The sequence below is a fragment of the Erpetoichthys calabaricus genome, chromosome 2, assembly GCF_900747795.2.
Source record: "Erpetoichthys calabaricus chromosome 2, fErpCal1.3, whole genome shotgun sequence".
In the NCBI taxonomy this organism is placed as follows: domain Eukaryota; kingdom Metazoa; phylum Chordata; class Cladistia; order Polypteriformes; family Polypteridae; genus Erpetoichthys; species Erpetoichthys calabaricus.
The window spans coordinates 155,734,787-155,750,669 of NC_041395.2; the positions used below are offsets into that span (position 1 = coordinate 155,734,787).

Sequence of the window (15,883 nt, forward strand, 5' to 3'; positions counted from 1 at the left end):
CTTTGCAGATTCCTCGCAAGGAGGACCCAGGACATGAACCCAGCATCTCCTTATTGCAAGGCAGCAGTGCGTAGATATATCATACTGTATAATGTTGTGCTTGATAATTTAAAATTACATTGAATTTCTGAAATCAAAGAATATTAACAGCAGGATAATAACAAGTTCTACATTGTACAAAAATGTTATGTAGTCCTGCAGAACAGTGAGTTTGAGTTTTAAAGAAAATACCAAACTTTCTGCATGTTTTCATCAAATGCAGTCTTTCTGATTCATTCTTTGCTCTGAGTGTCAGTGGCTGATTTTCTTCCTCATAACAACCATGAATTCCCAGGGTTGAAGTGTGTGAGTGGAGGGCCAACCAATTGTATGAAGAGAAGTGTGGAGACAGTGATCATCAGTAACAAGACTCAAATTGGAGTAACAGATTAATTTGCGAAAACCCACGTTCACACTAACTTCATAAAACTAGAATATAACTAAGACTCCACGCTTAATTGATTATGGAATTATTTAGTATGTAGCCAATGCCAGCTGTCATGGCCGAGGTATCTTCACAAAAAATAAAATCACAGTATCATAGACTACCACCATCACTTTCAGGCACACAACAATGCGTTTCATTCTGGGTTGAATATTGCTAGGCTATGAGGAGAATTGCATTCATGGTCTGTGCTACTATAGGAATTTCTGAAGGCTAGCAAAATGTTTTTCTCACCTTTTCTCTGCATTTCTGACGGGACCATGGGCTGGGCCAGTGGGCCACTCAGAGGTTGCTTCTGGGTCACATTTGAATAGGCCAGCCTTAGGTAAAGTAGGACCTATCTTACAGACCTCTATTAGGCTGATAAAGTAAGGGGCAAATGTTGTCTGGATAAGTGTACTGGTACAAAAGTGAGAGAAATCTGGATAGATGATAGCTTCACAGAAAGCATATTTAATAACCAGTCTCTCAAGGCCCCCATACAAGAAGTTGGAAGATATGCATCTGTTCTAATTAACGTTTTAGCTTACAACCATTATAGAAGGAACTGGAGTAGAGCTCATTGGAGTAGTTTTTGCATCCATGAAAAAGACTGAAGGGTCAGACCTATAGAAAGTTCCTTTCTGTATGGCATGGCTGTTCATTTGCAGTGCTGGCAGTGATGAGATTTTAAGTCTAACCAGTTCCTTTTGCTAATTTTTCCTTTAACTTTACAGTGGTTTCCTAGTTTATACCTTTGTGATAGACCAAATGCATTGATTTTTCTTTTTTTACGGAATATAACTAGCATGCAACATTTTACTTATCTTAAAAGTTTTCTTTGCTGTTATGAAATGTTTTGGTTACTTAAGCTGTTACTTCCTAATAAACACACAAGTTGAAAAGACTTCTGGTAGCAGCTGCTTTTTTTATTATTTATTCTCATTTGCACCCATCTGTGATCCTTTGTCATTATCTAAATACAATTAAGTAATTCTGCTGGAAAAAATAAACTAAATTTTAAAAAAAGGTGCTTTGGTATCAAAATCTATGACAAAAATAAACATTACAGTGAATTTCTGACTACAGAATGAGTATAGAAAAATAACGGCTAATTAAACAGATTTTTAGTAAAAACAATACTAATTGCCTGTATTCAAGTAATTCCAAATAACAAAAAGCAGAATAAAGTGCTAATAACAGTGAATGCTGAAAAACAGGCTGCTTCAGTGTCAAATCTACTCATGTGATTGTAAGGAATCCTTACGACCCTTCATAACTAGCTTGGAGCATACCCATGCATGAATTTGAGTTGGAGGTTTTTTTTTTTTATTATTAAAATGCAGTTATTGTAATTTTAATTACTAATATGCATTTGTTAATTTCACATGTACTAAATGTATTAGAAGATATCAAGCATATTTCTTGTAAATGTCCCAAAATGTAAGCTGAGAATTTCTTAATCTCTCCTTTACTGTTCCAACTTGAGGCTAAGATTCAACACCTTTGAGTCCCAGCCCTCTAAGACAGTGTTTCCCAACCTTTTTTGAGCCACGGCACATATTTTACATTCGAAAAATCCCACAGCATACCACCAAACAAAAATGTCACAAAAAGTTTATGTAATGAAATGTAATGATCTTCTAGTTTCAATTTACTCACAGTTTACTTACTCAGTGTGAAACCTGGGCCTGTTTAGTTGAACACAACGCTGATATACACGCAGGAACTGAAGAAAGACACACACGAAGATCTTCTTCAACAGCTCTGAGTCTCTCTCTTTTTTTAGTTTTTATAGCAGTCATGTTTGAAAAGCCAAGCTCGCATAGGTAGGTTGTTGAAAATGGGAGCAGGGCTGAAATAGCTCTGCTTGCCGCAATGGGGAACTCCTTGGCAGCAGTCAGCCAAAAACCATCCAAAGGTGGATCAGCAAAGCTCAGCTTTAAATCACGATTTTCTCTCAGTACAGTTATGTCCTCCTACTCCTGCAAAGTCATGTCCTTTCCAACTGCGGTTGAGCTATATGGGTTCCTAACCCAGTCAAGGCAATCAGTGCAAAATGAAGGGAAATAAAATGACAACTTCTGTGCAAGAGTTTTCAAATGCTTGCCTATTGTCTCACACAGTGCAGCAATGTTGATACCTTGCCATTTCTGGATTTGTGGGAAAATGTCAAGGTTTGAACTTTCCAAATGTTGCCAGAGCTGCACCTTTGAAGGAAATCCATTTATTTTATTTGCACTTGTGAACAGGTTTTCATTTCGGCCTTGCATCCGTGTATTCAGGTCATTGAAATGTTGAAATATATCCACCAGACATGCTAATCTTGCACACCATCACTTGACAGCAACTTAGCGTCATCACACCTCTCATTTGTCAAAAACACTTTTAGTTCCTCCCGTAGCTCATACACACGGACTAAAACTTTGCCACGGGATAACCACTGGACCTCCGTATGCAGCAATAGCAGTTTACGCTCCGCTCCCATTTACTCACAGAATGATGCAAACATGCAACTTTTTACAGGTCTTGTCTTCGCAAACTTTATCATGCACACAACATCGTCCAATACAGGAGCTAGGTCTGCTGGTAATGTTTTGGCAACGAGTGCCTTACAGTGCAGAAAACAATGCGTCGCAATAACATCTACATGTTGCTCTTTCACTAAGCTTATAAATCCTTTGGTGCGCCCGAACATGGCGGCTGCTCCATCAGTGCAAACACTTATGCGGTTTTCCCACTTAAGTCCTCCTTGTTCAAGGTACTTTAATACAACTCGAAAAATGTTCTCTCCTCTTGTTCTTTCTGGCAATTCCTTGCAAAACAGGAAGTTTTCTCTGATGGTGTCTCCATCTACAAAGCACACATTTGCCAAAAGTTGTGCATGCCCACTGATATCCGTAGATTCATCGAGTTACAATGCAAATTTTCCACTGGCGTGCAAATTTTCCAAAGTGATCCTTTCAATGTCTGCAGAAATGTTATCAATACGTCTGGCAATTCTGTTATTTGAGAGAGGGACTTGGGCTATTTCTTTTAAGAGCTCCAGGGCTGAGCATCTCATTTACAATGATTTTGCAGGCAGGTAGTATTAATGTCTCTGCCACCGTGTGTGCCTGTTTTAATAATAAAAATAATAATTTTTTGCACTTATATAGCGCTTTTCTCACTACTCAAAGCGCTCAGCAATTGCAGGTTAAGGGCCTTGCTTAAGGGTCCAACAGAGCAGAGTCCCTGTTGGCATTTACAGGATTCGAACCGGCAACCTTCCGATTGCCAGTGCAGATCCCTAGCCTCAGAGCGATGAGTTCAGCAACTTGGTAGCTAGCTTTGAGAGCTCTCTCATTTGTCTTTGTGGTTTTCCTCACTAAAGCTGCCTGTTTCTTAGTATGTTCACGAAGTTGAATAAAATAATCTGTGTTCTTGTTTTGAAGTGACAGGTGTTTTGTTTGGAGATGGCGTTTAAGTTTGCTAGGAATCATGGTACTGTTGGACAGCTTTTCCTCTCATACCAAGCATAACGGAATCAGCTCGGTTGGTTCCCCGGTAAAAATAAATCCAGAGGAAAGCTAAATTTCATTGTATTGTCTTGAGCTCACCTTTTTTTGCTTTCTTCTGACCACTACTCATACTAGGGCCTTCATCTGGGTCACAATTTTCCCCTGGACCCAGTTCGGATTGTGTACTTTTTCTTTTCTGATATTTATCCATCCCTATCACTGCTGTCACAGCCAAAGCATCACTAATTCTACTGTTTGAATGGAAACAGGTAGATACACAGATTAATTATCCACCTGCTGCCACCTAGCGGAAGAGTATTTAACTGTTCTGCCTGTCACTGTCGCATCGATGAACAAAGACAAATTATTTGCATTAAATAAATAATAATTTTCAGACCAATTAAGTGAAATTGGATAATTTTCCACGTTACACTTGATGATCTCTTACAGCACACTAATGTGTCGTGGCACAGTGGTTGGGAATCACTGCTCTAAGATACTACATGATAGAAAACAAGCAGGTGTTCTGTGCTTTGTTTGCTTTTACCTTTTTGTGGATTGCTCAGGGAGGTAAATAAATAAGTAAATCAAGATTCCTCACTTGTACTTGGCATGAAAAAAAAAGTGTGGTGAAAAATATTTTGGTACATTCTTGTATAGATGTTTTTTCTCTTATCCCCTACCTTTAATATTAATCTACACTATCCTCTGTTATTTGGATGTAGACCCATTCTCATTATAACCATGATAGTGTAATACTTAAGAATTCCGGCATTAAACTCAGTTGGTGCTCACTACCTCCAGTTTTATACAATTTACCTTTTGCAAGCACAAACACAATTCACTTTGACCTGTGTCCATGTTGTAATTGACACTATCTACTTGTATGGTACCATTACAGAATGAGCAACAAGTTACATAGGAAGAGTAGGGTTTTCCAAAAAAAGTGACTAGTGTATAATGTCTTTCTAATTTACTGAAGCTGGGGATTTAAACAGATGTAATTAGTCTTCTTAAGTCCAGCACTCTCCCCATGTTTTGTATTTTTCTTTAGGCAGGTGAATAACACATGCAGGTTATTATATGAGAAAATAATTGAACTCAAATAAACATTTCATAGGTCTAACATAGCTAGCTGGCTGTCATGTGATACATGCCTACACTGTTTATCCAACTTGTGCTTTTGACGGGATAATGCTCTTTCTATAAATGTTAATGTTAGCAATTTAAAGCTCATAAAATGTGTATAGATTAAGACTGTATTTTTGAAGAGTTATCTTGTATCATCGTTTGTAATACATAATGATAATGGGAAGAAAATAATTAAAGAATCGCAGCACAGTCTCTAGACTATTCAGTAAGTTCATTTGTAAAGCACATAAAGACTTTTCAGCTTCTCTACCCATATGAGTTTACTTAGTAAAATGACCTACTGACAGTGTCTTTGCATGTCTAACACTACTCACACACATGCAGTTGAGGCTACTTCATGACAAAAAAGTCCTCTATATCAAGATAACAGATTTTACAAAAGCGATTATCTTTATTACTGGCTAAATATTTAAATTGTTTACAAGAGTTATTGGTCATTTTAATCAATAATGTCTAATATGGTACATGTGTATTTTTCAAAGAAAAGCCATAAGGTTCATTCAGCATGGCATATTAGATAAAACTATTGTTCTCATATATTTGTTTTTGAAAATACATCATTATTCTTTATAGTACTCATTCAGGCTTACAATACTTATCAGGTATGCCTTATCAGCTATCAAGAAATGGTTATCAATGCATTCCTACTTTGAAGTATACTGATGTTTTTCATTTTAATAATTTCTTCTACATTTACTATTGCTAGAAGGGGGGACTGAGGAATGTTCAGCCATAAGACATTCCTGTTTTGTGAATACCATACTAACAGCTAATGGTTTTGATGCTGTTTCAGACATAAATATCAGCTTTAAATAGTTACACATTGTAAAACCCATATAATCTAATGCACAATCATGGAGTACTGATGCCAGCATTGTCTCACCAATTATGTTCAACTGCACATCACTCTGGGGTAATATTCTTAAAGGGATCCACTCACTATAGCACATGACTCACATACAGAGTAAACACAAAGACATAACCTTCAAGACACTAATACACTATTGTAAAGTCATATTTTACATTTTCTCAGACGCACAGATTCGAACATATTGTAAAATGTTATGTTTTACGTTTAAATGTGTTTGCAAGATTTTCAGTAAAACATTTTTTTCTAAATCCATACTGCAAAATAAAGGTTTCATCCAGTGTACCAGATCAATCCGTGTATGTCCTCCTCCCCCTTCTCCTTCTATGCTGAAACAAAATAAAAACACAAAGTAACAGACGACAGAGAATTTCACTAATTTTAGAGAAGGCCAGTGAGCTAGAAGAGCATATCAACTGGGAATAAGCTCTAAGACTTTATAGAACTATTCTGCTGATAGATTAAATAATAAATATAGCTCTTGTTCTCGCCTGCATACAAATTGGCTTGCTTTGTTATGAGGATTGCCAGAGCTGAATGATAAAAGTATCAGAGGTGTTTTATGTGAAAAACTTAACTAGTATTCCACTGAGACCAAAACTGATGATAAATTGAGGTTTCTTCTTCAGCTATTATGTTTTCCTTTTTCTGGTAAGATTGCTTAAAAATTACTGCTTATGAACTGCATATGTTTTTGAAAACATTAGGTGCAAAAGATTTTCAAAGTAAAACCTTACACCTCTAAAACTGTTCCATTACTTTTCTGGTTTTCTTCCTTTGTCATCACCATTCTTTGCACAGTTTTATAAGTAGTGGAGTAACGTGAATACATTCCCTTTTTTATCCGGCTTAGTATTTCTTCCTTTCCCTTGACACCCTAAGATAAACACACACAATGTGTAGATTCAAATTTTTGTAGGAACCCCTTTAATGTGAAACTCATTAATATGCAGGATTGCTTAAAGCCAGTAGCTTCATTGAATATATTACTAATGGTTACTGTTAACACACATTTTTCACATATTAAACATACAAGTACTGCAGTGTGTCTAACACAAACCCTGGGTTTAAAGGTAGGAATGTGAACAGGACTCTTTGCCTGTATCAAATTCTGTAAGTAAAGAGATGTGCGTAAATTATTGGTATCATATTGTAAGTAAAGAGATAAGTACATTAATTGGCACATGCCGTGTTGCAGTTCACTGCTACCATACATTACTACTTGTATATGATACTTAAAATGATAGTAATGTATTTCACTTAATAGGGCTATTTGCCACACAAAAATGCAATAAAGTGAAAACTAATTTTGTAGAAATGTAAAAGAACTAAGTCTGTAATTAACATTTAAATCTGTGTAAGTGCCGTGACCTCAGTCTCCAGTTTATTGAGATCGTTTATCAAACAATCTGAAGAGTGAATTGATATCTAGATTTTCCCTAGATCACAGGGGGCTTTGCAAGTAGGTATTCCTTAGGCATTTTTTCTGTGTGTGATAGTGTCTGTCTTTCATTCTAAGCTGAGGCTTTTTTTTTTTTTTTTTTGCCACTGACATGGAAGAGAATTCAGTTTTTTGCTGCCATCACAGTAGAGATGCTTTTCTTCAGAAAATATCCTATACTCTTGTTGCACATCTTAAGCAAAACTACTCCCAGCCAGTTACCCTTTGTAATTCTTTTAAGCAGTAAATCTAAAGGTTTGGAGTGCTGCTGTTTATTAAGTGTACAAGTAAATACTCACACCAAGACCTATTAAGATATGGATTTGTTGGTTTTCTATCTGCATTGAATGGACATAACACTTGCTGAACCTGCCCTTGCAATATAATTTTCCTGGGTTAGCAGAATGAGAAATGAAGGAATTATTAAAAGTGGAACAAAAATGACGTAGATGGATGGTTGGAGATCCTCTCCTTTTTGAATTAAAGTGTAACTCTAGTAGACTAAGGAGCACAGACTGAAAATCTTCCCCAACCTCATGACTAATAAATACTGCCAAATGATACTGACGGGAGGACTAGTGAATGAGTCCATGGACCCATCCTGGCCGATGTCAGCAATATAAACTGTAGGTTTCAGTGCAGTTATGCAATATGTGTTTTTATGGAAAACAAGGGATCCCACGATATTACTGAAGCAATATTTAAATAACAAAGAATCTCATTGTTGCTGATTACAAAGAAGTAAATATTGTGAAAATACTTTTTCATCTCAGTAATGCTTGGGAACAAAAAGGCAATATGAAATCCTGAATTATTGTAAGGAGATGAGAATGAGTTTATCTTAAAACAGTTGGGTCCTGTCATTGACAATCACAATGCTTTTGGGTGTCAGTGGAGTGAAATGTAATAAACTATTTATAGTACAAATGCAGCACCAGCTAATTTACAACAGCGTGAAACACAGAGGTTGACATCTACCATCCTCCGTATGGTGCTCCTTGAACACGTTGAGTCCACATAAGAGTAATATGAGGACAAATGGGAGATCAGCTATCATTATCTGCATTGTGTGTGTGTGTTTTTTTGTTTTTTTTTTATTTCCATCTTACCCATCTTGCACTCTTCCCCCTCAGTGGATATCATCTATAACTAAAGAGAGAGATGGGTTAGTGCTTATCGCTTGATGCCCTGCTGTTAAACTAATGTGATTTGGCAGCTGTGTATTGGGATTGTTGGGATTATCTTGTAAGGAAAGTAAAACTAGTCATACTAATTTTATATGTTTAAATTTTTTTGGTGAAAATCCATTATTTTCTTCTTAGACAATAGCTGATTTGAGCTTCATTTAATAATGCACAACAGTGATTTTTTTTTTTTTTTAATTCCATAAATTATTTTGCATTTAGGAACTTTATTTACATTTCTAGGTATAACTTATCTTTCCAACGGAAGTGTTTAGTATTTTTCCTTTTATATATTTAAAAGAACCTTGTATATGGCTATGGATACTTTTTGCTCTTCTGTATTTAACCCTGTTTTTGTAAAGAGTATGTCCGCTGGTCACAGTGCATTATTTTATTTGTGTGTGTGTGTAGGGAAAGAGATACATAGCCATTTAAAGCTGCATTAGGTTGGAGGGTGAGTTGAGTCAGGAAGAGAATTTGAGGCAAAGGCTCAATGACAGGAGGAAGAAGTTAAATCTGTGAGTGAAGTGAGCAGCAAGTGGGTGTTGTGGAATTTACTTTAACAAATCCCTCTTAAGGTTCAGCAAAGATTCCCATTTAAAATCCTTTATTACAGCAATGGGGGACAGTAGGTGGTCCAGGACGTTCACCTCAGGCACTCAAACTAGACAAAGAAATTCCTGTGTCTATAAAGACGTGGATAAGAAATAGTCAAAAAGCAGTTGATCATTTTATAGACTGTGGAAAGTTACTATGAGAGTTAGAAACTTAAAGTAAACAACTTATCACATGATCATATCATCACCAATTTAGGGTGTATCTGGTAGCAATTCTTTGCTGTACAAAAAGAATATTTGAATATACATATACATAGAAAAAATATAGATAATCAACATTATGCCCTTTTTCAATTCTATAAACTACTGTACATTATCAAAAACCGTAGGGTAGTTAAACATAAGGGCAATATACTGTACACACCCTTGGTTCATTATGCTTAAAATTATTTGTGTTTTGTGGTTTAAAGTATACCAATATCGAGTCACTGTCATTGTATTAATAGGTTTGATACATTTCCTTGTAAAATAAGTATTAAAGCATAATGTATTTTTGCTTGTACTTCCATTAACAGACATTTTAGTGCAAGTTTCAACATCAGATTGCAAACAATTTCTGTTCCTGTTATTATTGCCCTTTTTCAATTCTATAAACTACTGTACATTATCAAAAACCGTAGGGTAGTTAAACATAAGGGCAATATACTGTACACACCCTTGGTTCATTATGCTTAAAATTATTTGTGTTTTGTGGTTTAAAGTATACCAATATCGACTCACTGTCATTGTATTAATAGGTTTGATATATACATTTCCTTGTAAAATAAGTATTAAAGCATAATGTATTTTTGCTTGTACTTCCATTAACAGACATTTTAGTGCAAGTTTCAACATCAGATTGCAAACAATTTCTGTTCCTGTTATTATTAAGAATTTGGGGCTGCCAGTTTAAATTTTTTTTTTTCTTTCTTTCTTCCTTTTGTCCAGATCTTTGCAAAAATGATTTCAGAATATGGATGAATATTTGTAAGCATGGTATCATCAGAAAAATTACTTAAGTGTTATTTCAAAACAGCTTCTGTGCCTTAATTTTTTTAATTATTTGGTTGACTCAAGGGTGCGCTTTAAAGTCTGAGCAGTTTTTTACAAACATGTATATAGTAGCCATGTTCAACCTTTAAGTTCTTCTTCAGTAAATAATTATTAAATCAGCAGAGCTGTTTTTGAGCTGTGATTGGATCTGTGCTCCTCCTGATCTGCATGCATGCCCTCTTTACTCTCTCTAACAGCAAATTGTGATCCAGTAGATCAAATGGAATTCATAAATTAGTTCTTTTGAATCCCATGTGCTAATTTTCAAAAGACTCACAAAATGTACAAGCTGAAAAAGTAATCGGCCACATGTGCAAACTGCATTCTTTGCAATGAGCTGGGGAAGTGAAACCACTCAAACATTCAGCCAGCATAGTTTCATGGTTGTTGGCTGATATTATTTCTTTTCTTTACCTAAAGTGATTGCAGACAGGTGTTATGCAATTTTGATATAATTCCAGCATTACTGCTGTGTCATATACACTAGTGTGCAAAAATTGTGACACACACATTGTATTCCACTGCAGCAGTTTTATGTACCATTTTTAAATATTCTTGTAATCTGTTCTTTCCTTTTTGCCCCGGCTTATATACTTTTTTTGCATTCCGTATGAAATTACTGCTTACTATGTTTAAATATAAACTTCAAATTTTTTTTATTGAAAATGATATTGCTGTTTTACCCTTGTGCCTTCATTTTTTTTTAATTAAAAAGTGTATGCTTGTAAATTAAATATTGATAATTTACATTTGACATATTTTTTCCTCTCGATCTATAGATTATTATGAAACTTCTTAAATTAAGTTTTACTTAATGAGTAGATGAATATATTGTGAGAGAAGAAGATTAAATCAGAGATTGTCCTGAAACATCAGCTTAATCTATTATAGTGTTCTAAAGGGTGCTGCAGTGGCCCTTTTGTCCACAACCATATAATGTCTTCTCTCATTATTCCTGTCTTCACCCTAGTCAGTTCTAATAGACACTAGTTATGTTTAAATCAGAGTTTTAAATTTAAATCTGGAGAAAAGCCAAGCAAAATGACACCTTTTATTGGCTAACTAAAAAGATTACAATATGCAAGCATTCGAGGCAACTCAGGCCCCTTCTTCAGGCAAGATGTTGCCTCGAAAGCTTGCATATTGTAATCTTTTTAGTTAGCCAATAAAAGGTGTCATTTTGCTTGGCTTTTCTCTACATTCATAATGGCTAACACGGTACAACACCCTAGTACTAAAATTAAATCTGAAAATGTGTGAGTTGACATTAATTTTCAGTGTCTGTGATGGTATGGCACCCTGTTCAGCATTTGTTCCTGCCTTTCACCCTGTTCTAGCTGAGAATAGGCTCCAGTAGACCCCACAACCCTGTTCCACACTAAGCAGGTTAGAAAACTACTGCCTGACTGAATTTTCAGTGTGTTCCACATATACAGTATATGCTACGAATTAGAACGCACTGCTAATTATTCTGTATTTTATGTTTGTGTATCTGGTTGATACTTAAATGTTGGGAGGTGTGGTTTCAAATGTGCAGCATACTTTCTCCTGGCTGTAATTAGGATGCTCTTATCTTTTTCTTATTCTAACTCACTGCCTCGCTCAGTTTCTTACTCGTACTGTGCCAGAAGGCAGGAGCACAGCAGACACAAATGGGAAAGCTTGTGACTTGATTGCAGATTCTGCTGGTTTTTGTTTGCTTTGTAAGTCCTTCAGGTCCAGTTCAACTTGTTAGAAAGAGAATAAAGTTAAAATAATTTGAACTGTGTTTTTTATTAAACTAGATAAGGCTTATTTACACAATGCAGAGTTATGAGTTTTTAATTGTTATGCACACACGCACATGCATTCATTTCCCATTAATGCAAACTCCAATTAATAAATGATCTGTGCAAGAGAGGGCCACACAAATATTCATCACTCTAAAACTGATCAACACTCAGAATGACTGAATAGCTCCCAAATGCAAGGTTTGGTTATTTTAATATATAAATGAATATAAAAATACACATAAAAAGTAAAAACTGTACTCAAAAATTGTGAAACCTTAAGAAAGGGGAACCATTCACCAAAATACAAGACACTAAATTAAACTTATAAAACAAAACTAGTCACTTAATATACCTTTCTTAAATCACCGCCCAAACATGACACACTGCCTTTGAAGAAAATTTTTTTTTTTCTATCAAAGAAAATTAAAATGCTTAAAAAGAAAAGAACAAACTTCCTTTAGGGTTCTTATAGTCAGAGAAGCATGACTCTGTCACAGCTTTACTAGGAACAAAAATAGAGAAAACCATAAGAACACAACCACTTTGGTTTTAGATGCAATGTTTTACTTCCAATTTTATCTGAAAAAGAGTAAAACACAGCTGATCATATTGCTTTGTGCACAACCCTGATCTACCGGCAAGCCAAGCCTTTAATGGTTTTAATTATTGAAACGGCAAGACACTGACTTTGACAAGTGTTATATATGATGATAAACATTGCTTATTGTACCCACAATATTGTGTCCTGAATCTACAAAAATTCTAACAGTTATTTACTTAATGTGTACCTCACTCTCCAGTAACTGAGTCTCAGGCTTTCTCTCTACTTTGTTTGCTGCCTCTCTATAACTTCACCGTTGCTTCCATGCCTGTGTTATAGCAAGTGCCAATGTGAGACCACTTACTGGATTTAGAAGTTCACATTGTATACTCCATTAGAACACACAAAATTTATAATACTTGATTCAGTTTTGCAATTTTGATTTTTAGTATCCATATGCAATTTGACAAAGACACTATACTGAAACTATATACATACCCCATGGATGTCTTCAGTTTGCATTTTTATAAAAAATAACAGTTACTCTTATATTTTCATTTATCATGATACTCTGTGTATTCTTAATATAACCTGTGCATTTATTTTTGTACCGTCCAAAGACATGCAGGTTAGGTGGATTGGCGATTCTAAATTGGCCCTAGTGTGTGCTTGGTGTGTGGGTGTGTTTGTGTGTGTCCTGCGGTGGGTTGGCACCCTGCCCATGATTGGTTCCTGCCTTGTGCCCTGTGTTGGCTGGGATTGGCTCCAGCAGACCCCCGTGACCCTGTGTTCGGATTCAGCAGGTTGGAAAGTGGATGGATGGATTTATTTTTGTGTAATGCAAGCAAGTGAACACTAATGTCTAATTTAATATTGCTATTGAGTAAGTTGTATGCATTGTAATTTGTATTGTTTCTTGTCTTCATACAGATAAGCCAGAGAACTGGGATGTGTGGTATGAGAGCAAGTTTGAGGAATGTGACAAGGAAGCTTGCTTATCTTTTTCAAAAGACATCCTCTGCTCCCGGGTCACTGTAGACCACAACTACTATGCCATCTGCCAAAACCTCCTCTCTCGGCATGCTACGTGGCGGGGCACCACTGGTGGCTTGCTGCACGACCCTCCAGTTGAAATTGCCAAAGAGGGCCTGCTTGAAGCATTAATCGATGAGTGCACCAACCCAAAAAAGAGATCTGGTCGATTTCAGGCGGCCAAAGAATTGCGGGAATATCTCACACAACTTAGCAATAATGTGAGGTAGTTAAAGTAGATGGCTGACTCAGCCCTGGTTTGTCCTATTTTAGGGACTTTTAGTTAACAGTCCCTCCATCTGCTGCTTTTGTGCTCCAATTAAAAACTTCGGGAAGCACATGAACAATGAAAAAGTGTGTAGTTTTTTTTTCCCCTTACAAAACTTTTGCTTGGATTTTGTTATTCAAGGAGAAAGGTCACACAAGGATCATGTTGCTGGTGTGAAGAACATACTGTATATGAAGAGTATGATTTATTTTTTTGGTAACAAGGAACAATCAGATTTTTGATGGTAATATTAAATGTCCATAGTTATCAGAAGATTTCATTCAAAAAATTCAATTAAATTCAAAAGATGAATTGTCAGGATTTTTTTTAAAGTGATATGTTAAACATTGTTCCTATAATGCAAAAAAGGAATATGATATTTTGCAATATTGTACAAATTGTACTGTAAATATGTTAAGTCTTTTGAAGTCTGCTTAAAATGGAAAATTATAGTTTTCTGTTGTATTATTAACATGCATCACATGATAACAGACCAAGGAGAAAAGGTTTAAAAATAATAATAATCTTCCCATTATGATTTCAGTTGTACAACCCTGAATAAGTCATAGTACATAACACAGTGAAAATAGCTCATTTATAATGTTTACAAAGTTTGTGTGTTAAGTAGCTGATTTAATATTCTGGGAAGAAAAAAAATGTATATATTAAAGCGGAGACAATTTCAATAACTGTGCAAAGGTGTGGGAAGTCTTTTGTAAGAAAAAGGAGCGATAAAGGTTTGTCTGCTCCCACTTTTGCACATGTACCAAAGACTCTGATTCTTTTAATATCCTAGTTTTGTTTAAAATGCCTTCCTTGTTTAGTCTTCATCACGAGAGATCAATGGGAATGGTAACAGTCCTCTGCCCAGAGGTTATGTAATGGAAGCTCCACACTACCACATCACTATCTAAAAAAACTGATTTACTTAATAAATGGCATGTTGAAGTGGCACTTGCTTAAGAAATTGACTTTGTGGTTTAACGGTTGTGCGGGTCAAAAATATTGCAGTTCTAGCGCAATTTGAAATTCATTACACTTTAAACGGCGGTGATGAATAATTTGATTATAGCTCCAAATTGATACATTGTTTAGCAGCATAGGAGCAAGATTGCCTTAAAATGGAGAGGAATTAATGAAACTTCTGAACACTTCCTTTTTTTTTTTTTTTGTCCCCTCTTTATCATAATAGTAGACTACTAAGTTTATAGTTGTATCTCTTGCACTTCATTAATAAAGTCATGAATTTCACAAAACTTTTGCCTGCTTTTGTAAAGCACAGAGCTAAAACAAAAGGTGCTTTTCAGTGTGCTTGTTTTGGCCTAATGGAAAAAAAATGGAGGTGTGTGTTAAGTTTGTAGATAATAACTTACTGTTAAATGATTTGGGTGTTGTCTTTTCTCCCTCTCTTAGTGCAGAGAAAATTTAATCATGCTTCAGCAGAAAGCAATAAACCACATTTTCAAGTCACTTTGAAAATAAATCTATCCTTTGGTGTTGCGTATGTCTTTTTATATTGTTTGTTCTTCATTGGATTTCATTTTTCTTTATCATAAAACTGTCACAGACAATTTTCCAATGTGAATGGATATTGAAGGGGAATTTGTATTTGCATTGATGACTGTCTGCTTTTGTACTGTAATTTTTCATTTGAGTATTATATCAGCATTGTCTGATTTTTACTGTGCCTTTCATTAAAGTTGTGCTTACAACTTTTAGTGAGTTTAACTATTAAAAAAATATATATCTACATATTTGATGTCTGAATGCTTCTTTAACTTTCCTTTCTATATTTTAAAATTTCTAGAATATATTTTTCCTGAATAAACTCTGCTGCTCACTTGTTTAGACCCAAGCCTATTTATATAACCACCTTAGAAGGTCCAACTGAGTTTGAAAGGGTAAGATGATGTCATTGAAGTCTTTCACTTATCAAGTTAGTCCAAGAACTTGTATGCATCTTTCCTGAACTCGAAAATGTATTAGAAAAATTTTAATATAAGGTCAGTACCA

At 35.4% G+C, this 15,883-nt stretch overlaps 1 protein-coding gene across 3 annotated transcripts in view; it reads left to right on the forward strand.

Moving 5' to 3' along the window:
- The window catches only part of dipk2ab (divergent protein kinase domain 2Ab), a 102,089-nt gene extending 86,467 nt beyond the window's left edge, over window positions 1-15,622 (forward strand). For all 3 annotated transcript variants that reach the window (XM_028794688.2, XM_028794687.2, XM_028794686.2), the window contains exon 4: window positions 13,501-15,622. In XM_028794688.2, coding sequence (XP_028650521.1) covers window positions 13,501-13,832 — 332 coding nt within the window. In that variant the 3' untranslated portion in view covers window positions 13,833-15,622. The remainder of the gene's footprint in view (window positions 1-13,500) is intronic.
- The last annotated feature ends 261 nt before the right edge of the window (window positions 15,623-15,883 follow it).